This window comes from Trifolium pratense, linkage group LG1, assembly GCF_020283565.1.
Source record: "Trifolium pratense cultivar HEN17-A07 linkage group LG1, ARS_RC_1.1, whole genome shotgun sequence".
NCBI lineage: Eukaryota > Viridiplantae > Streptophyta > Magnoliopsida > Fabales > Fabaceae > Trifolium > Trifolium pratense.
The window spans coordinates 46,996,518-47,018,627 of NC_060059.1; the positions used below are offsets into that span (position 1 = coordinate 46,996,518).

At 33.9% G+C, this 22,110-nt stretch overlaps 2 protein-coding genes across 2 annotated transcripts; both read left to right on the forward strand.

The window, feature by feature from the left end:
* The first annotated feature begins 9,131 nt into the window (after window positions 1–9,131).
* On the forward strand, window positions 9,132–9,758 carry LOC123895341. Its single transcript, XM_045945617.1, has one exon. The coding sequence runs from the start codon at window positions 9,132–9,134 to the stop codon at window positions 9,756–9,758; it is 627 nt and encodes a 208-aa protein (XP_045801573.1).
* A 6,680-nt stretch (window positions 9,759–16,438) lies between these two features.
* LOC123905263 (26S proteasome regulatory subunit 4 homolog A) lies at window positions 16,439–20,899 on the forward strand. Its single transcript, XM_045954878.1, has 6 exons — window positions 16,439–17,081; window positions 18,023–18,268; window positions 18,679–18,848; window positions 18,987–19,203; window positions 19,320–19,460; window positions 20,608–20,899. The coding sequence occupies exons 1-6, from the start codon at window positions 16,599–16,601 to the stop codon at window positions 20,689–20,691; spliced, it is 1,341 nt and encodes a 446-aa protein (XP_045810834.1). The 5' UTR covers window positions 16,439–16,598; the 3' UTR covers window positions 20,692–20,899.
* Window positions 20,900–22,110: the final 1,211 nt, after the last annotated feature.

A 22,110-nucleotide genomic window follows, 5' to 3' on the forward strand; every position in this document is an offset into this window, starting at 1 on the left:
ACCACCTTGGTTTTATCACCCCCGATTTCTTCATCCCTATGGATGCTCACGAGTGGCTCAAATTTGGTTCCACGGGTTCTCAAGTTTTCGCTTTCTCTTGTTGCGTTTGGTGGGCCTGGAGACATCGAAATTTGATGTGTTTACAAAACGAGACATGGTCTATCAATCGTCTCTCTTTTAATATTCATAGTATGATTGCCACCCTCACCTCTTGTTTCTCATCCCGCTCAACAACCACTTCGGAAGAGATCCATGTTAAATGGAACAACAGTAACTACTCCGATGTCATCCTCAATGTTGACGGAAGTTGCCTCGGATCACCTGTTAGAGCCGGCTATGGAGGAGTTATCAGAAACGACTCAGGCTACTATTTGTCAGGCTTCTCGGGTTTCATTCAGGGATCCTCAGACATTCTACTCGCAGAGTTATTTGCCATCTATCAGGGCCTCACTTTGGCGAAAAATATGGCTATTGATGAGTTAGTTTGCTACTCCGATTCTCTCCACTGCATCAACCTCCTTAAAGGTCCCAATATCAAATATCATGTTTATGTTGTGTTGATTTAAGACATCAAAGAGTTGATTTCTCAAAGGAACATTACCCTTTGCCACACTCTCAGAGAGGGAAACAATTGTGCGGATTTCTTAGCCAAGCTTGGAGCCTCTTCAGATTCTGATCTCACGATTCATGCATCTCCCCCAGAAGGTTTCTTTGATATTCTTCGAAGCGACGCGACTGGAACTTTCTACCTTAGAGAATAGTTCCCTTTTCTTTTTTCTTTTTGTTTTTTGTTTTGTTTTGATTAGCCTTGTAACCAAAAAAAAAATATATAAATCCTAGATAGTTGTGGAATTGTCTATCTAAACTCTAATCCACAAACCAATGAAAACCTTTCATTTAGCCACATCATCCACTTACATCCATTTAATGTGGGTATCTAATTATTATTATTATTATTATTATTATTATTATTATTATTATTATTATTATTGTTTTGGGTTATTATTCATTTTAAATTTTTTTGTTCATTTTATTATTTTGTGTATTTTATTGTTTTTTTTTTCAAAAAAGTTAATGTTTTTTGCTAATAATCTTTTGTCCAATCTTTGTAAATATAAGGAGTTGGTCGATTGTCAGGACTACTTTCTAATGTTAGTAAAAAAAATAGATAAAATAAAATGTACTAATGGTTGTTATGCCATGTATGACTTTTTATCATATTCGATATTTGAGTATGAGTTAAGTTGGTTTATCTTTGCTCAAATATGTTTCAAATTAATATAAATGTCAAATTCGATAATACAGTAGTTTTTTGGTAAGAGATGATGAAGTAGTTTATCCAACTCAGAATCCTCTAATGAGATTTATAATATAAATAAAAACTTATGTTTCAACATCGATTGTTTCCCATGGTCAATTATATGTTGTCATTTCCATAGTTATTTTGAAGAAAGAGTTAAAGATATTGCTAATCAATGTTAATGTATAAACAAGTTTTTTAGTAACTTCAAATATGATGTATAAATAAGTTTTTTAAATGTATAAACATCTATATATATAATTTCTAGATAGTTGTGCAACCACTAATCTAACCCTAATTCACGTCAGCCACTTATATCCAATTAAACCACTCAATAAAGATATTGCTAATCAATGTTAATGTATAAACATAGTTTTTTAGTAACTTCAAATATGATGTATAAATAAGTTTTTTAAATGTATAAACATCTATATATATAATTCCTAGATAGTTGTGCAACCACTAATCTAACCCTAATTCACGTCAGCCACTTATATCCAATTAAACCACTCAATAATGTCGCATCACTTCTACTTACATCATTGTCATCTCTATACACTTTTTCATATGCCTACATTTATATATCTATGACTTTTCATTATACACTCACTCAACTAATAATAATAGTTTTTACTAATTAATCTATATATAAATTATACGCACTAATTAATCTTTTATACTATATATTGAATTATAGTGTCCAATTAAGAATCAAATGCACAGTGTATGAGTATGACCACAAACCGTTTTCATAGTGACATGACAATTTATGGATTACCAACTTATTTTGGTAGATGCAATAGGATCCATTGTAATCTTTTCGAAATGCATAAACACATCTTTAATATCTATCTTATATTTACATCACTTTTATTATTATTATTTTGTTGTTGTTGATGTTATTATTATAATTTTCATAATACTTATTGTTTCAATTTATACAAATGATTTTTCAACATTATAATATAAAATACAGCATAACACCTGTGCATCGCACGAGTGTGGGACTAGTTGTACTAAAACTAAAGGCGTAGAAACAATTCCTTGTCATTTATAAATAATAATAATAATAATAATAATAATAACAATAATAATAATTACTTGTCATATTGCAACCAAAGAGACCAATATCAAAGTGCAGCTCAAATGGTAGGGACATTATTGGAGTGACCGGGGTTCGAACTCAAAATTTCACATTTTTTCATATTTAAATGTGTGAGAATCTAGCCACTAGACTACTTAACAAAAAAAACGATATTTTAACAATTCCTTATCAAATTGCAACAAATAAAAATATGGCAGCAAATATACAAATAAAAGATTTGACATGATAATTTCAACTGTATTGTGTTTGATTTTAAAATTGCTCTTGATATTGGACAAACTTTGGGTTAAAGCAGTGGAAAAAAACAAATATTCTTGTCTCCATTGAACCATGAGACAACTTTTCATCCTCTGCACAAGTATTCAAAAATACCAAAATAATTATTTGTCCACCAAACATAATTTATTCAATATTTTAAAGTTTGTCATGTGTTGTTATGTTTTACACTATTCTTTTATATTTTACTAATAAATAACACTTAAGATTAATAAAATACTACCTAAAAGCTTTCAAGTGAAGAAGATATCTCTGACTTCATACCTCATTTATGTCACGAGATCAAACTTTTGTAAACAAGAGCCATATACATGTACCCAACAAATTCAACTGATTAAGTTAGTTGAGTTAAGGGTTAAGGAGTTAGAAGTCCATAATACAAGTCCTAGCAAGGAGAAAAATTAACATAACATTGTAATATACTAACAATTTGCTTAAAAAAAAAAGATTTGAAATATTTGTAACATTTTTTTTTTCTAGAGCAATATTTTAATATAGGTCAAATTTATCTAAAAAGGTTCTTTAGTTTTATATTTATAACTAGGTCTTTTGTGATTTTTGGTAATAAATAGGTTTTTAAAATTTTAATTTGTTGTACTATTATCCTTTTAGTTATTAGTATTTGTTACATAAACTTGTTGTATTGTTATTCTTTCAAATAATTTTCTTCAATATATGTGCTTTTCTCGTCAAAATACAAAGATAGAGTCAACATTATACATCTGGTTTGACATTACCTGATATATATGAAAAGTCAATGCAATGGCAATCCTATAATTATAACTAAGATTGTCTAATATATTGTGTACATCTGAGCCATAATATCCACAGATGTAAAAAGTCTTTAAATGATTTTTTTTTGGAAAATGCTAACCGGTGCCTCCGGGGTACTGATTAAAGTAACTAAAAATAGTAATATTATCTTGAAACTTGTGAAGTCAACATCTTAAAAGTTTAAATTTTTGTTTTTACAATGCAATTTTTTTCTTTTCTTTCCCTTTTTAGCTCCTTAACTAGTGTCCCGGGAGCACTAGTTAGCTAGCATGACTTTTTTTTTTGGCTTGAATGGAAAGTTTGATAAAGTTCCTTAACAAAAAAAAACATTCTTAGTAAAAAAAAAAAAACTCATCTTCAATCGTGAAACGAAAAAAACAAAACAAACTCATCTTCCAACCGTGAAACGCACAACAGATCCATATCAACAAATCGTTCTCTCGTTCTCGAACTCGTTCTGGAAGTTCTCAATCGTTCTCTCACTAACCCTATCCTGGTCAAACTCGTTCTCTCACCCACAAATTCCAATCCCTTTCACTGAATCACAAATTTCAATCCCTAATTGCCGAATCACGGCTCACTGAACCAAATTCACCGAATCGCAAATTACACTGAAGCTCTCTCTCGTCCCTAATTGCAGAATCGAAGCTCTCTCTTGTTCCTCTCCCTCCGACTGAAAACTCAGGTACTGATTCTCAATTTTTATGTTTTCTTATTTTTTTCATGTAAAGTTTCAGTGATTTTTTTGTCTGGTAAATTGGAAATTATAAAGGTAAATTGTATGATAGTTAACACAATATATGATAGTAATTTTTATTGTTATTACATGTAGTTTGAAAAAGACAGTAAAATTTATCCTTCATAAAAACTTAACAAAACCAAAATCCTCATTAAAATACAAAGCTATAAGCCTCTGTAAATAATGTAGCATATGTAACTTGCTAGTGTGATCTATAACTATAGCATAAAATTCATGATATAGGACCACAGATGCCACAAATGAAAATTTTACTCTTTATGTGGTCACTGCTAAAATGGGTTTTGATAACCGTAAAAGTAAATTACAACTCAATATCAACAATTAAAAGTGGGATTCCATGTACACTTGCTGCCACAAAAATAAATTCAGAGAAAATTACAAATTATTATTATTATTATTATTATTATTATTATTATTATTATTATTATTATTATTATTATTATATTGACAGTCATCTTAGTGATAGATTCAGAGAAGATAAGATTAGGATTACGAAACCGTTAACTGAAAAATGGGAAGAAGATTGTTTATCTTGGCCATCGAAAATTTCTAAATCGTTATCATTCATATCGTAGATTGCGGAAAGCTTTCAATGAAGACCAGGAGCATGGTGTTGCTCCAAAATTAACGGTTTATGAGTTTTTATTAAATACCGTTAATTTTGATGGATCTCAATAACATATCAAATGATTTTCAGTTTTTCTAAAAATTTCTATGGATGATCTATATGATATAATCTTTCAATCCAACGGTCAATTTTGTAAAATTCGTATTCATTATGATGTTATTCGAGACTTGTGCACCATACACCACATGAATCACTTGTTCATGTTAGACTTGACCCAATTAGAGTAGTTAAATGAACGAAGCAGAGCATTCTTTTTTCCAATAGAGCATGTTTGGCACTGATTGTTGATGTATATGCAAAAATAGCTTGTTTGATGATAGAAACTTCTTGATCATAAATATGCAAAATTCGTAGTTTAGGATGACTTATGCCTTGTTAAATAAAGTCTCTTTTGCTTTTGCAAGAAAATACTATGTGTATTATAAGTGGCTGAATAAATTTATTTACATATTGCAAGTGTTCAATGATCTTACGACATTAACATATGAGGATCTTTATGATTTGCGAATGCGAAACCGCTAGGCAAATTGTTTTCTTGACCTATATAACCCTAGATTGATTATGACGATGCTGAGGAAGGGAACTAGGTTTGTGTGAAGTTACTAGGTATCAAGGACGGAACTAGGTACTGATCAAAAAGGGGAAGCCACCACCCTTCATATATATATATATACACTACTACTACACTATCCTTATGCATACATATACAGCCACCCCTGCCATTCATTTTTTTTCTTCATAGTTTGCCACCCTTCTCTTTGGTCCACTCATTCTTTTATAGAGAGGTTATACAATAATACTACTATATTTGTTAATATTTTAATTTAAGCCACTAATCAGTAAATAGATAATCAATTTGTTCACCAAGTCTATATTCCTAAGTAATTTAGTTTCTTTTAGAAAAAGGAATTGTTCTGGACTGGGCCAAGAGCTGGCCCAATTACTCTCCTGCCCGAAATTTGGGGGCACAACCCAATAAGGGGAGGTCTCCCCGACACGTCAGCCAATGACGTGTCTTCCCCGACATAACGGCCTCGCGACATGATAGCACGTGTTGTGCTATCCAGCCACGACTTCGTCCAGGGAGCCTATCCATTACCCACTAAAAGCGGAACGGCTCCAACCAAGATAGGGCGAATAACCGCCTCCCCTACGATACAGGGACTATCTTGGCAGTTGAGTCTATTGGGCCGGTTATTTCGGCCCATTAGACCAACCTTTGGCCCAGCGCCGGGGGCAACTATATAAGCTCTCCTACACAGGAGAGCCAGGTATTCAATACTCATTCTACTCTCTAATTTCTCTCTCTTCTTTCTAGTATCTCTTGTACTCTTTGCTGACTTAAGCATCGGAGCACCTGCAAGTACAAACCCCCCCTCCGGTGAACGAATTGCTCAACGAACCAGCCATCTTCATTCTGATCATCAGGTTAATAAAATAGTAGTCCTCAATATTTTTATTTGGTTTTCACCACCAATATCCGGTCCACTGGACCACTTAATCTGGTTCGGAGGTTCATTTCAATACTAGTGCATTAATTAGAGACATATTTATCATGCTAGTCAAGGGTTAATTTTGAAATAAAACATAAAATTTTAGAATTATTAATGCGAAAAACATAAAATTTAACGAGAAACATAAAATTTTGATGGCTATATTTGGTATGTATATGCTTTTTTAGGATATATGTTTTTTTGGTACATGGATATTTGTTTTTTATTTGTCATTAAACTAAGGTGTATGCAATTATTAAATAATAGATGTTAGTTATGGTTGTGTTATTTAACAAGTGTTATATTTTCATCACTCTCAATGATTTTTTCTGGTTCCGTCCCTGGGTATTTGTATTAATTTAATGATAGTACTGTTGCAAGTTATTGTGTGAATTGTTTTGATTTTAATTTGGGATGTTGAATGATTGTATTAATCATTAATGACATTATTATTTGCCTTAATTTGGATGTTGAATGTTGTGGAATTTATAGTATTATGTTCTTGATTTTTAATTTTGGATGGTGTTTGTTGTGAAGTTGTGTTTACATGCTGCTAGTTATGTTTTGGATGCTTGCATGTGGGTTAATCATTAATGACATTATTATTTGCCTTAATTTGGATGTTGAATGTTGTGGAATTTATAGTATTATGTTCTTGATTTTTAATTTTGGATGGTGTTTGTTGTGAAGTTGTGTTTACATGCTGCTAGTTATGTTTTGGATGCTTGCATGTGGGTTAATCATTAATGACATTATTATTTGCCTTAATTTGGATGTTGAATGTTGTGGAATTTATAGTATCATGTTCTTGATTTTTAATTTTGGATGGTGTTTGTTGTGAAGTTATGTTTATATGCTGCTAGTTATGTTTTGGAAGCTTGCATGTGGGTTAATCATTAATGACATTATTATTTGCCTTAATTTGGATGTTGAATGTTGTGGAATTTATAGTATCATGTTCTTGATTTTTAATTTTGGATGGTGTTTGTTGTGAAGTTATGTTTATATGCTTCAATGCTTGCATGTGGGTTAATCATTAATGACATTATTTGTACGTCGTCTTTAGGCTCTGCTAGGGCAAATCATCAAGTTTTATTAATGGTGTTTACATTCATGGCCTCTACATCAACAGCACATCAATTTGAGACTCATCCTCCTGATCCTCCAGATCGGGGAAGAGTTTTTAGTAGTGAAAGACAGTCCAATGAAGATCCAACAAAGGCTAATACTTCCGATCAGATTTCGTTCCGAGACAAGGTCTTGGGAAAACAAGCAATTGCAGCAAGGGAACGTACCGACATAGTGGCAAATAATCTTGCTAAAGTGGAACTAGTTAAAGGCAACAGTCTATTGCCTATGTTGCACGTTCATGCCACAGTTATGGAAGAACTTGCTACACCATGAAAAGATGCTTTGGTGGTCAAGCTCCTAGGAAAAAGATTGGGATTTAATATCATGAAGGACAAGTTGGAAGCAGTTTGGGATCTCAAAGGAAGCTTGGATCTTATGGACATTGGGAACTCATTCTACATGATTAAATTTGACGCCGAAGAAGATAAAGCAAAGGTGATCAATGGTGGACCGTGGAAAATATACGAACACTATGTGGCAGTGAGGCAATGGGAACCGACGTTTAATGCGGCCACAGAAACTATAGACAAAACAATGGTTTGGATTCGTATCCCGAGTCTAAACCTTATTTATTATGATGAGAGTGTCCTTTGGGCCATAGCCTCAATGGTGGGAAAACCTGTAAAGGTTGATCTTCAAACTTTAAGAGTGGCAAAGGGAAGGTTCGCACGTATGTGTGTTGAAATCGATCTAACTTAGCCTGTTGTTGGAAGAGTAGGAGTTAACGGCGAATGGTACCATGTTCAATATGAAGGGCTTCATGTTATTTGTACCCAATGTGGTTGCTATGGTCATGTGTTAAAAAACTGTGCTACACCTCCTCTCAACAATCCAAAAAAAGGATGTAATTACAGCCAACAATAATGGAGCAGAGAAGCATAAACCAGGTGATGAGGAGCCTCAGTCAGTCAATAGTGAAAAAATGTCTGCTATGGATCATGTGGTAAACTCTGAAAATTATGGCGATGATGGTACACCAACAGATTTGCATGTCAACTGGATTAAAGTTCAAAGAAGGAAAAAAATAAAAAATCCAATCCACGCGGATCCGATGGAGCTCAAAAAGGTATGTTTAACAATCTCCATAAATCTAAATTTATTGGCAATAATGGAGGGGATTTGGTTACTCTAGATAAGACCAAACAAAATAGTAATATGAGTGTTTATGAGGGAGACAATTTAAATTTACATCCTTGGCTGAAAAATAAAACGAAAAGAATGAGGAGTGATACAAGTGGACCAAATAGTAATGACTCTGTTACTAATAATAAATTGAATGAGTCTACTCATTCTATTGCTACTAATAATGTTTATGCTATGGATAGTAATAACACTAATAATAATGAAACAACTATCAAGAATAAAAATGTGTCTAATAATAAAATTATGGGAAAGGGAATTAATAGGATTTGTGAGCCTTCTGTTACGATGGATAATACCAAGGAATCCACCAAGAATGAGTCTTTCATGAGAAATTCTAAGGGTGGGAATGATGATATGAAACATATGGATGACATTAATTTGTCGAATGTGGAGACTATTGTTTCTATTGACAATGCTAATGGGGCAATAGGGATGACCATGGACTCGCCTATGCAAACTCATTGATGTGGAGTAATTTTTTCAGGTTAGTAATTACTTCCTTTTTAATATTTTATTTCTTAATGATTGTGCTAACTTGGAATTGTAGAGGTGCTCAAGGAAAAAATTTCCGAAGAGCACTAATTTTTTTTTACAGGAAAAACAATATTGACTTGGTTGCTTTGCAAGAGCCTAGATGTAGCGGTTTGGTTGCTCGTAGAACCATAAAAAGTTTGGGCTTTAACAAATTTATTATCTCCGAAGCGAGAGGTTTCTCAGGTGGTATTTGGCTACTTTGGAATAAAATAGATATTCAGGTGACTGTTATCCAGGAAGATTTCCACTTTTTACATGTTCAAGTTAAAGAGGGAGGACTCGATCCTTGGCTTCTGACTGTGGTTTATGCTAGCCCCCGTGATAATGAGAGAAGTGAGACGTGGAGAAAGTTGTGTGATCTTGCCGAAACAATTCATGAGCCCTGGCTTATGATGGGTGATTTTAATGAGATATCAAGCCCAGATGAAAAAAAGGGGGGAGCTCAAGTTGACATATCCAAGTGTGTACAATTTTCTAGTTGGATTAATGAGTGTAATTTAATGGAAGTGCATACTGTGGGAACTAAGTATACATGGAGAGGTCCTAAATGGAATAATCATGACAGAGTCTCAAAAAACTTGACCGAGTTTTGTGTAATGTGGCATGGCGCTTAAAATACCATGAAGGTTTCGTTAAAGTTCTTCCGCGGGTGCAATCTGATCATCACGCTCTTATGACTTTATCAGAAGGGGTTCCTTATAATGGTGGGAGCCGTCCATTCAGGTTTGAGGCTGCTTGGTTTACTCATGCTGACTTTCATAGATTAATTATTGATAAGTGGGAAGCTGATTCTGAGTTGATCCACATGCTCTCAAATCTTACCCCTCACTTAAAAGACTGGAATAAGGATATCTTTGGAAATATTTTCAAGAGGAAAAAAGAGTTATTTTCCAGACTAAATGGTATTCAAAATAGCCCTCACTATGGATACAACGAATTCCTGGATAACTTGGAAAAAGACCTTCAAGATCAATTGACCATTACTTTGTACCAAGAAGAGTGCTTATGGTATCAGAAGTCGCGCAGTCAATGGATAACTGGTGGTGATCGTAATACCAAATTCTATCACTCTAAAACTATCTCTAGGAAAAGGAAGAACAAAATTTTATCGCTTCGAGACAACACAGGAGAGTGGATTGAGGACCCCGAGGCTTTGAAAGATTTGGTGCGTCAGTTCTATTTAGATCTTTTCTCAAAGGAAAACATGGTTCGTGACTCGGTGGTGTCCTGGAACACTTATCCTAATAATATTGAGAACCACCATCCTAAGTTAAATGCCATGGTTGACCTTATGGAATGCAAAAAAGCTCTTTTTGATATGAGTCCCTACAAAGCTCCAGGTGAAGATGGATATCCTGCCATCTTTTTCCAAAAGTGTTGGGATACAATCGCAGATTCTCTCTTTCGCTATGTCAACCAGGTTTGGGTAAATCCTTCTCTTGTATCTTTTATTAATAATACTCTTCTTGTGATGATTCCTAAAATTGATAAGCCGGAGTTTGTTTCTCAATTTAGGCCTATTTCTCTTTGTAATGTTGTCTATAAAATTCTTTCCAAAGTCATTGTGAACAGGATTAAGCCTTTTTTGAATGATATTATATCTCCGAATCAATCGAGCTTTATCCCGGGGCGCAACATACATCACAACATTATTGTGGCCTAGGAAATGGTTCATACTATGTCACGCATGAAAGGTAAAAAAGTTTTTATGTCCATTAAAATTGATCTGGAGAAAGCTTATGACTAACTTAACTGGAATTTCGTCAAGAACTGTTTAGAGGAATGCAAGTTTCCAGAAAAACTTATTCAGATTATTCACCATTGCATTACTTCTACTACCTACAAAATCATGTGGAATGGAGATAAAACTGAAACTTTTATTCCCACTAGAGGTATAAGACAGTGAGACCCGTTATCTCCATACCTGTTTGTCATATGTATGGAGATACTTTCTCATATTATAGCAGATCAAGTTGAGGCAAATTATTGGAAACCTATGCGTGCTGGCAGGTATGGTCCACAAATCTCTCATCTTCTTTTTGCTGACGATCTTCTTCTTTTTGCAGAGGCTTCAATTGAACAAGCGCATTGTGTTATGCACTGCCTTGATCTTTTCTGTCAAGCGTCTGGCCAGAAGATTAACACTCAAAAAACTCAGATATTCTTTTCCAAGAATGTGGACGAACAACTTCGGGATGATATTTTGCAACACACTGGTTTCTCTCAAGTTAATAGCTTGGGAAAATATTTAGGGGCTAATTTATCTTCGGGAAGAACTAATAGATGTCATTTCAATCATATTATTCAAAAAATTCAAACAAGACTAAGTGGTTGGAAGCAACAGTGCTTAAGTTTGGCTGGTAGAGTGACTCTCTCTAACTCTGTGCTCAACACCATTCCATATTATCACATGCAATATGCGAGCATTCCAAAATCTATTTGTGATGAAATTGAGAAAATCCAACGAAATTTTGTGTGGGGAGATACCGAGCAAGGTTGCAAGCCCCACCTTATTGGTTGGGATATGTGCTGCCAACAAAAGATACACGGTGGATTAGGAATAAAGAAACCCCATATTATGAATGAGGCCTTTCTCATGAAAATTCTTTGGAATCTTATTCACAAACCGGATGATCTATGGTGCAAAGTGCTTCTTAGCAAATATGGGAGGAATAATGACATCGTTTCATCTTGCATCTCGCAACCCTATGACTCTCAGTTATGGAAAGCTCTTTCGAAGGTGTGGCATAGCTTTCAGCGACATGTGGTGAGACAAATTGGAAATGGTCGAAATACAAATTTTTGGTTGGATAAATGGGTTCCGAATAATGTAGAGCTTCTCCACTCAGCTTCAAGGGATCACATTGACACTACTCTTTCTGTTAGAGATGTTTTGAACCAGGATGGAGATTGGGATGTGAGATTTCTTAGTGAGAACCTTTCGAATGACATTGTGAGTCAAGTGATGGCCCTTTCGGCCCCTACCGACGTTGACGGTCCTGATACTTTAGGGTGGATTGGAACCAACACACACCAGTTTACTGTTCGAAGTGCTTACACATTGCAACATGTTATTGCTATGCCGCTTGTGGTTGAGGGTGATCGGAAAACTTTATGGGGTTGGAAAGGACCCCACCGTATCCAAACTTTTATGTGGTTAGCTGTCCATGAGCGTATTCTCACCAATGCTCGCAGAAGCAAGTGGGGAGTGGGAATTTCTCCTACATGCGCCAGTTGTATGAGGGAAGATGAAACTACCCTCCATGTGTTGCGCGATTGTGTGCATGCAACCCGAGTTTGGATTCAGCTTGTTCCATCTAATTATATTACTAATTTTTTCTCTTTTAATTGCAGGGAATGGATTTTTGACAACATCAACAAGAAGGGATTTGGAGCTTCCAAGGATGGATGGCAAACTACCTTCATGACTACATGTTGGCTACTTTGGACGTGGAGAAATAAATCAATTTTTGAAAACAATTTTCAGCGGCCTCACGACCCGATTCGCATCATCCAGAAATACTCTATGGACATCGATCAGTGTACATTTCGACGTGTCCTTCAGATCCCTCAACGAAAAGAGACAATTTATATTGGTTGGAAGAAACCTCCTGAAGGATGGATCAAGCTTAATAGTGATGGTGCTTGCAAGGGAAATAACGACATTTCAGGGTGTGGAGGCCTCTTTCGCAATTCAGATGAGAGGTGGATTAAAGGTTATGCAAAGAAGATCGGATCGTGCGATTCTTTTCACGCAGAAATGTGGGGTCTATATTTGGGCTTGGATATGGCTTGGAGAGATCATATTTCGCATCTCATTGTTGAGAGTGACTCAAAACTCTTGATTGACATGATTACGGGAAACTGCAATATTGGAGGGGTGACTCCCATTTTGATTAGGCGTATTCGCAATCTTTTGGCTTTGGATTGGCAGGTCCAAATTCGTCATACATGGCGGGAGGGAAACATAAGTGCTGACTGACTTGCTAACTATAGCATTTCAATGAGTTCCTTTAGTTGTTCGATAGTGGAGTCTCCTCCGAGTGAACTCCGTAGTTTGCTTTTTGATGATTTATCCGGGGCTTGCATGCCTAGAAATGTTAGAATAAATCTTTAGCTTTGTTTTTTGTTGGGCTTAGGCCCTCTTTTATACCCAAAAAAAATGCTTAAAAAATGTTCTCGGGAACCTGTTTAGCAACACCCATAATATAATTCGAAATCAATGTTAATATTTCATTATATCAACTTTCAAATTGGTCAAGTCCACTTGAATTTATCTTTGTATCTATATGTACTTGTACGATATTTGAATATAATATGTATTTTGTGGTGGTCTTTTCGGTTCATTTCTTATTTCGACCGCTTTGTTAAAGTAAACATAATAATTATCTTTAGCGTTTTATCAAGGTTACTTTTTATGTGTAATTTTTTTAACTCTTTTTTATGTTAATTATGCCTATGAGTAGCTAAATTTTTAAGATTAGGTCGAGTAGATGAACTCCCCTAAAAATGCTTGAAACATGTAATTTAGTTTGAAAAATATGTATATTACTTGCAATTAATGTTAACTTGTGCCCTAAGACCATCTACAATGGTCTCAACACTCAACACCACTTTTTTCACTCCACATCATTTTCTCTTTCTTCCACCTACTCATTCAACACTCATTCAACTTTTACACTTTCCAATAGTTTTTTCATTCAACACTCTATCTCACCTTTCTCTACCCCACCACTTTTTTATTTCATATTCTTATTTAAATTTATATTTTTGTTTTTATGATTACATAAAATTACAATTATCGATTAAAATTAAATTAAAATAATTAACACTTAACGATTTATTTTTTAGTTTTTTGTAATAAAAACAAAATTATTTAAATATAACCATTAAACGGGAGTGTTTGAGATGAATTTCTCATCATAGATCCATAATATGGATGAAAGTTTGGAACAGAGGATGGCTGATTGAAATTTAGTGCAAAACCAAAATTATGTATGTTTTAAGGATATTGGTTGGAAAATTGATTTGGATTTTGGTAATTTGTTGGGATTTTGATAATTGTTGGGATAATTAGAAGAATTTTGGGTGTTAAAATGATTATTGAGATTCATTTCACTAAACAAAAAGACTAAAACTTTAAAATAAACACTAATATAAAGATAATAATAGGATTAAGATAGTGAAAAACTTGATTTTTTTTTCTGTGTCCAAATCAAATGAACCAAGTCTCTATTTGTAGACAAAAAAAAATCATGAATTTTGGTAAAAAAAAAATAAAAAAATAAACAAATTTGCAACGAAATAATTGAGTTCAAAATATTGAATGGATAAAAATCCAGCCAACCAATCAGAGCCAGCCATGTGGCTGAATCTTATTAAAGACTCTTTCTCTCTCCGCATCCATTCTCGCCCACTCTCCCCCGTGATCCCCACTGTCAGTTTCAATTGTGTTGAGTTTTCTCAACACTTCTCTCTTCCACCTCACCTTCAACACATCTATCAACACCCATTGCACCACTTTTATCATGTTGAGTTCAAACTCAACACCACCATTGTATATGGTCTAAGAGCACATGTTAAGCTATCTAAAAATAGAAATATAGCATTTAATGATACAAAGAATTTAATGTTTAGATAATTGAATACACCACAAGTTCAATAAATTTAGCATTGTATATGTTTAGAAAATGTAACTCAAGCACCGGAGGCTAGAGGCAATAAGATTATCATTCACAAATATGCTTGCATGATTTCCAACCGGTGTTAGTGGTCAGTGTCTTCAATTGCATGGGGTGATTTTACTATGCGATAGCACATTTCACTATTTTAGGGTTAAATCAACCAAGATAATAGAAATAATTGCAAGAGATATGACGCCAAATTATCAAGTAGGAATATGAGAGGTATTCGAAAGAGCCTAACCATCTTTCTCAATCTATCAAAATCTATCATTTACCAAATTATAAGCGAATGCAATACTCTACTTTTCTGTTATTTTCCTAAATTAATTCTAGAAACCTCGACGATCCTTGTAGAGAAGACGAATCTTTATAAATATTATTACTCGACGATAAACTGGTACACTTGCCTGGGGTCAGAGAGAGAAAGAGAGAGAGAGACAAAGAGAGAGAATAAACAATAAATCCTTGTGCTTCTTAAGTATTGAGTATGTACTTTGAAACAATGGATAGAAAGTCGTTGAAGTTTCAGATCTGAAGTCCTTGACTCATCTTCTCTCTATTGATCACACTTTCAGATCTGAATGGGTATTGTGTGTGTGTGGAGCAGTGGTACGATGAATGAAAGGCAGTGGAAAAAAAGTATCTGGTGTGAAAGGTTGTATACTAAATTTGGTAGAGATTTGAGAATTTTTTACTGTTATTTTTCTTCTCTTCTGGGTTCGTTGTTTGAAGATACGAGGTTGTTTATGAAGATGATGAAAGTGAGTGAAGAAGATGAACAAAAGTTAAATAGTATAAAGCGTTGATATTCCACAATTAGATATAATACTCGTGAAAAATCAAATGGTCAAAATTAAAAAAATTAACGAGGTCTATGGTAAACCATCTATAATATTGGTCCACCTTAAACATTTAAAGTTAAGAAGCAACGAATGTATATTCAAGGAATTTAAACAAAACTTATTTTTTTATGGACCAATGTAAAATCAAAAATATATTTAAGGAACCACAATACTAATTAAATCAAAATTAAAATAAAATGATTAGTCAATAAAAAAGTAAAATAAAACAAATCACTATTGAATTATTTGAATAAATCTTCAATTTGTTCTCGAATTATCCATCTCTCTAATTTGGTTTCTAAGTAAGTTATAGAAATATATTAAATGGTCTCTAAATTATTAACAACCGGCGGCCAGACAATGATCCGTATTTTCTATTATGCAAATTTATGTTTAAAAAAAACATGTCTTATGTTATGGTGAGTTTGTTAATAAGAGATTTTTGCTGATAAAAAAAATCAAAGATATTGTTGGTATTATGAAAAATCCACACTAAATTTTTTTGTATCCTCTTTATATATAAGTAATAGAATAAATTTATCAATTTGGTCCCTAAATTATAATTTTTTCTCATATTTTTAAAAAAATTGAGGGACTAAATTAAAATCGAAGAGAGATCAATAGTTTAGACTTTAGAGATCAAATTGATGATTTATTATGAATTATTTATATAATAATATTTCTTAATAAAGTACAATATAATCTTTCATACACTCTTTAGATTTATTTAATTTATAAAAACAAATATTCTTATGTTAAATTTGTTTCGTTTTAAAGAAGTTATTTTATTTATTTACTTAAGAAAAAAAGAAAAACTTAAAATAGAAGAGTGAGGTTCCAAAAGGAAGTGTGCAAATCCAAAGGTCCCAACTTTGAACCCTTGACCGTGCGAAAGACTTCACCTTCTTCAATTTTCCAAATCTCAGCGATGGGTCAAGGAACTCCCGGCGGCATGAACCGACAAGGTCATCCAGGTGACCGGAAACAAGACGGCAGCGACAAAAAGGAGAAGAAATTCGAACCAGCAGCACCACCGGCACGTGTTGGTCGTAAGCAACGGAAACAAAAGGGTCCAGATGCAGCATCTCGTTTACCGACGGTGACTCCAGTGTCGAAGTGTAAACTGAGGTTGTTAAAGCTTGAGCGTGTTAAGGATTATCTGTTAATGGAGGAAGAGTTTGTAGCGTATCAAGAGCGACTCAAACCTCAGGAAGAGAAGGCGGAAGAAGATAGATCTAAGGTTGATGATCTTCGTGGTTCGCCGATGAGTGTTGGGAACCTTGAAGAATTGATTGATGAGAATCATGCGATTGTTTCGTCTTCGGTTGGACCTGAGTATTATGTTGGGATTTTGTCTTTTGTTGATAAGGATCAATTGGAGCCTGGTTGTGCTATTTTGATGCATAACAAGGTATGTGCTAATTTTTTAAATTTTGTGTGAAATATTATAATTATGAATCTAGGGTTTGAATTTTTAATTGTTTAAATTTTGTGAGAAATTTTAATTATGAATCTAGGGTTTAAATTTAAAGGATGTGTTGTTTGTTATTTTCTGAAGGATTGATTGTTTAGTTTGGTGTTGGTTTTTATAATTTTGTTGGAATTCGATGCATATTAAAGAAAGATGTCAAGTTCTAAAACGATGATTTTGATTATAAGGGCGTGTTTGGATTGACTTTTTTCAGTTTATTTAGTGAGGTAAATATTTGTGAGATTTTTTCAGAGAGCATATGGAAACAATTTATAACATATGTCCATAAGCTGTTTCCAACTTATTTTCTTAAACTGTCTAGGAAAGCTTATTGTTTTTATGAAAACAATTATACTTCATTTTATCTTTTGTTATTGAAATAGCATATACATATGCTTATGATAACGCTTATGCTATAAGCACTTAATTAAGCTTTTTATTCAAACAAGCCTTTTTTTTTTTGGCTCATTAGCTATGCTTGATTTAACTAAAGGTTGGCAGTGTTGAAAATTGAGAGTGGAGTTTTAACTCAATCATTAGACTTCGTCTCACAATTTCGTCCCTTTTATAAAACTAGAGTGAGTTGAGGCATCAGAGAAGTTTACTGTTTAATGTAGACTGGGAATGGGAGTTATTGAGAATTGTCTGCACATCGTATGAGCATAGACGCATTCATATCCTTCAATTAGTAATGTGCTTAACCGGATACTGCATTGTAATTTGTTTAGGAGAGAATCTGAATTCTGAACCTGGAAAGAAATTTAACATAAGTTGCTGTTGAAATATTCTGTATAGAATTAGCCAATTAGGTATCTCTTGTTATTGTTCGTTCAATTTGATCTAAGATGATATAATGATTATCATGATTGGTTTTCTATCAGGTTCTTTCGGTTGTTGGCCTTCTGCAAGATGAAGTTGATCCGATGGTCTCTGTGATGAAGGTTGAGAAGGCTCCTTTGGAATCTTATGCTGACATCGGTGGTTTAGATGCACAGATACAGGAAATTAAAGAGGCAGTTGAGCTGCCCCTGACACATCCTGAACTATATGAAGATATTGGGATTAAGCCTCCTAAGGGGGTCATATTATACGGAGAACCTGGAACAGGAAAGACCTTGCTTGCAAAGGTTTGAACTTGTTTACTTTGCTTAAAATTGCTAAATAATGAATCAATGATTTGGAATTTAGAATGTTTTTCTCTAGTGTACGTGAACAAAATAAATTTGTGTGAGTTATTATTAGATGTGTACAGTTTGGAAATGATTGTCTGCATTGTCTATGATGTTACTTTGAGAGTGTGCATGTGCTTAAAAATTAAATACAGTTTACTCTTCTTCTGACCATAGTTTTGTCACAGGCACACAGTTGTATTAGTAGTAAGAAACAACTTATCTGGAAAAAAACCAACTGAAAATCTGCTTCTTTAAATAGTTACAAAATTGATATATTGTATTTTTTATTGCTTGTAAAGTTGTAACGTGTTACACAAAGACATGCACTATCAGTTAGGTCTAAGACATTTTTCTTGTGCTTTCAGGCTGTGGCAAACTCAACATCAGCGACATTCTTGCGTGTAGTTGGCAGTGAATTGATACAAAAGTACCTGGGAGATGGTCCGAAACTTGTAAGGGAACTTTTCAGAGTTGCTGATGATCTTTCTCCTTCTATTGTTTTCATTGATGAAATTGATGCGGTTGGTACAAAGAGGTAAGCTATTGAACCCCCAACTTTAGGATTTGTATAAGTGGGTGGGGGTGTAGAAGAGTGATTTATTGCATCATTTCATGGACTCTTTTAAGGTTTTCTCATTACATTCATGAGTTTAATTATTAATATGCCTTACAGGTATGATGCTCACTCAGGTGGAGAGCGTGAAATTCAAAGGACTATGTTAGAGTTACTGAACCAGTTAGATGGTTTTGATTCAAGAGGAGATGTTAAAGTAATTCTGGCTACCAACAGAATTGAAAGTCTTGATCCGGCTTTGCTACGACCTGGTCGTATTGACAGGAAGATTGAATTTCCTCTTCCTGATATCAAAACAAGGAGACGCATTTTTCAGGTAGACATGACTTGTTTTTTGTGAAACCAACTCCTATTTCTGTTGATTCTATGTGATATCTTAATATGCATATTCTGTTTGATCATAACTGAATGACTTCATGCTTTGAAATTAAGATACACACATCAAGGATGACATTAGCTGATGATGTCAACTTGGAAGAATTTGTTATGACCAAGGATGAATTCTCTGGAGCTGATATAAAGGCAATATGCACTGAAGCTGGTTTACTTGCTCTACGGGAACGCCGAATGAAGGTTAGAAACTTATTCATGTTTCTATTGTTTATACAGTATAATAATGCTGTTTGTTGTAACTAAGTTGCTTGTTTTGACAAGCTCAGTTTAATATGACCCAAATATAGTATGGAAACATAAAACTAGGTTAATTTCTCCAAGTTAAAACATTCCAAGGTTTGGCAACCTCCTACACTACTAAAGGGCGAGGTGGGGTGGATTGTATTATGAACTTATGATGCTAGAAAAATTGTGGAGGAACTGGAAAATAACATTTCTTTGATTATGTTTCTAAGAATTATGAGAGAAGAAAAAAATTAAGAATGCTGACCAAGTTTCATATATTTATATAATACAGTATATATTGGGTTGGGTGTGGATGTATTAAACAGTTAGTCATATTAAGAATCCTGCATGACATACTTAACATCTTAATACTAAAAGAAAACAACACATTCATAAGGAAAAAAAATATAAAAATGAAAAGAAAAAAAAATCGTAGTATTTTCTACTTCCTCCACTTCAAACAAACAATCACAACTGGATATTAGAGTTCCTACTTAGTGTTTTAGTGAAAGAAATCTGTTGGTTTCATCTTTTCATGTTAGGACGGGAGAAATATGCAAGAAAAAGTAACATACACTAATTAAATCAATGCAGCAAATTATTTTAATTTTAAAATAAATCATGGAACTCACTTCCTTGTGCCTCTTTAAAGCACCAACCTGCTTTTGTTCATTTGGATCATCATACTTCCGCGCAAGGGGGAGGATTCCAGTCTCAGGATAAAAAGTGTTGGTTTGATTCCAGTGGGTGGTCCTATATTGAAAGGTTATCGGAAGTATTAGGCTTGCTGAGCCTGAGGCGTGTCTTGACTTTAGAATGGGACTACATACCCTCCCCAATTTTTATTTTTTTCCTAACCGTACAGTTACATTTCATTGGTAACTTGAGTGTATATTTAGGTCCAATTTTTTACTTCATTCATTGAATCAGTTCCCATCTTAACCTATCAATTGAATCAGTTCCCATCTTAACCTATCAATCTTCTGTTATTTTATAAGCATTTGTCTGTATTATCTTTTGGTTTGTACTTTGTACACATTATTTTAAGTTTGATCCTCCAATTTATGATAATCTTACAATTACTTTTTTATATCTTGTTCAGGTGACTCATCCTGACTTTAAGAAGGCAAAGGATAAAGTGATGTTTAAGAAGAAAGAAGGAGTGCCAGAAGGACTATATATGTGAAACAACATCCTCGATTATCCCCGGCCTTTTTAATTTTTATTTGGTCTTCTATGTTATACATTTACTAAAAAATGGCAACTTCTTTGTATTATGAAAGTTGAACTTTATCCATATGCAGGTAAACTATGGTAAAGTCAGTTGTGTGGAAAATTGAATGTAAACTATGATTCATTTTAGTTCCACATATTTTCTTTCAAATTTCATTGAATTTGGAAATTGTTTCATATCCTATTATGATGATTGAGGTCGCTTTGCTGCTGTTCATCGATTTAGTTCATCCATATGCTGCTGCTCATTGAAATTGGCTACATAGTATTCTTTAACTTCCATGCATGGTAGCAAATTAAACTATCATGCCCCTAGTTACATACATTATTCTATATCCAAACTCCTGTGATTGCAATTAACTAGCTCAAAAGTATTGCAAGTTTTTTCTTGTCGTTGAATGGATTTCTGCTTCACTGCTATTGAGATTGAGATTGAGGCAGACTAGTCTTTTCAAACCATTTGTCCTCCCCTCCTCTTGGAATTTTGCTTTTTAGGCCCCCTTTATTGCTCTCCAGCCCCCCCATTCTGACCAAAATGCTCTTAAGAAGGCATTTGGATTATACATTCCGAAATTATATAACATTGGAATGTAAGTTTGGGAATTATGCATTATACAAAGGAAAATCAGTTTTAAGCAAGTCTGATACATAGGAGCAACAGGATAAGCCAAATACCAAACTAAAAACAAGTCTAGACCATTCTAAAAAGAGCCTATCCTTCAAGACCAAGGAGCACAACAACTCTGGTCAATGAAGTTGCAAAACAGAGCGATATATACCAGTACTGGAAAAGGTTAAAGATAAGTTGACTTCCTTGCATTTTCCTACATAAAAAAGGATTATGGAAAAGGAACAACAATCATTACTGCAAGTTCTTCATTAAGAAGGGATTTGGATTATGAAATTTGAAATTATGCAAGATTGGAATCTAAGTTCCGAAATTATGCAACATACAGTGAAAAAGTGGGTTTCGGAACTTAGGGTCTGAAATCAGTACATACACAAACTTACCAACAACAATTGAGCCTGGCATTCATGGTTGTAGAGAATTAATGGCATCGAAGGATTATCTATGCTAGTTGGTGTCTCAAACTTACTCTATCAGTACATACATAAATAAAAGAAACAAACACAGTATACAACCACCCAAACAAAGAGAACGACAATCAATTCAACCCCAAAGAAATGCTGCTACTGCTTCCATCTTAATCATAACTGTAAATTGAATTTATACAAAGATTTGGATTGTAAGTTTCGAAGACACTTAGCTTCGGATTTTACGTTCTGAAGTTGATTTATATAGAATACTGAAATTGATTGATTGATTACGAAAAATGTCCTGATATAGGTACTGTCCTAAATGCAAAGAGAG

Coding starts and splice junctions, on each gene's coding strand:
- LOC123895341 (XM_045945617.1), top strand. CDS start 9,132: ATGATTGTGCTAACTTGGAATTGTAGAGGTGCTCAAGGAAAAAATTTC.
- LOC123905263 (XM_045954878.1), top strand. CDS start 16,599: ATGGGTCAAGGAACTCCCGGCGGCATGAACCGACAAGGTCATCCAGGT. Junction 18,269..18,678: donor GAAAGACCTTGCTTGCAAAG/GTTTGAACTTGT, acceptor TTGTGCTTTCAG/GCTGTGGCAAACTCAACATC. Junction 19,204..19,319: donor CAAGGAGACGCATTTTTCAG/GTAGACATGACT, acceptor TTTGAAATTAAG/ATACACACATCAAGGATGAC.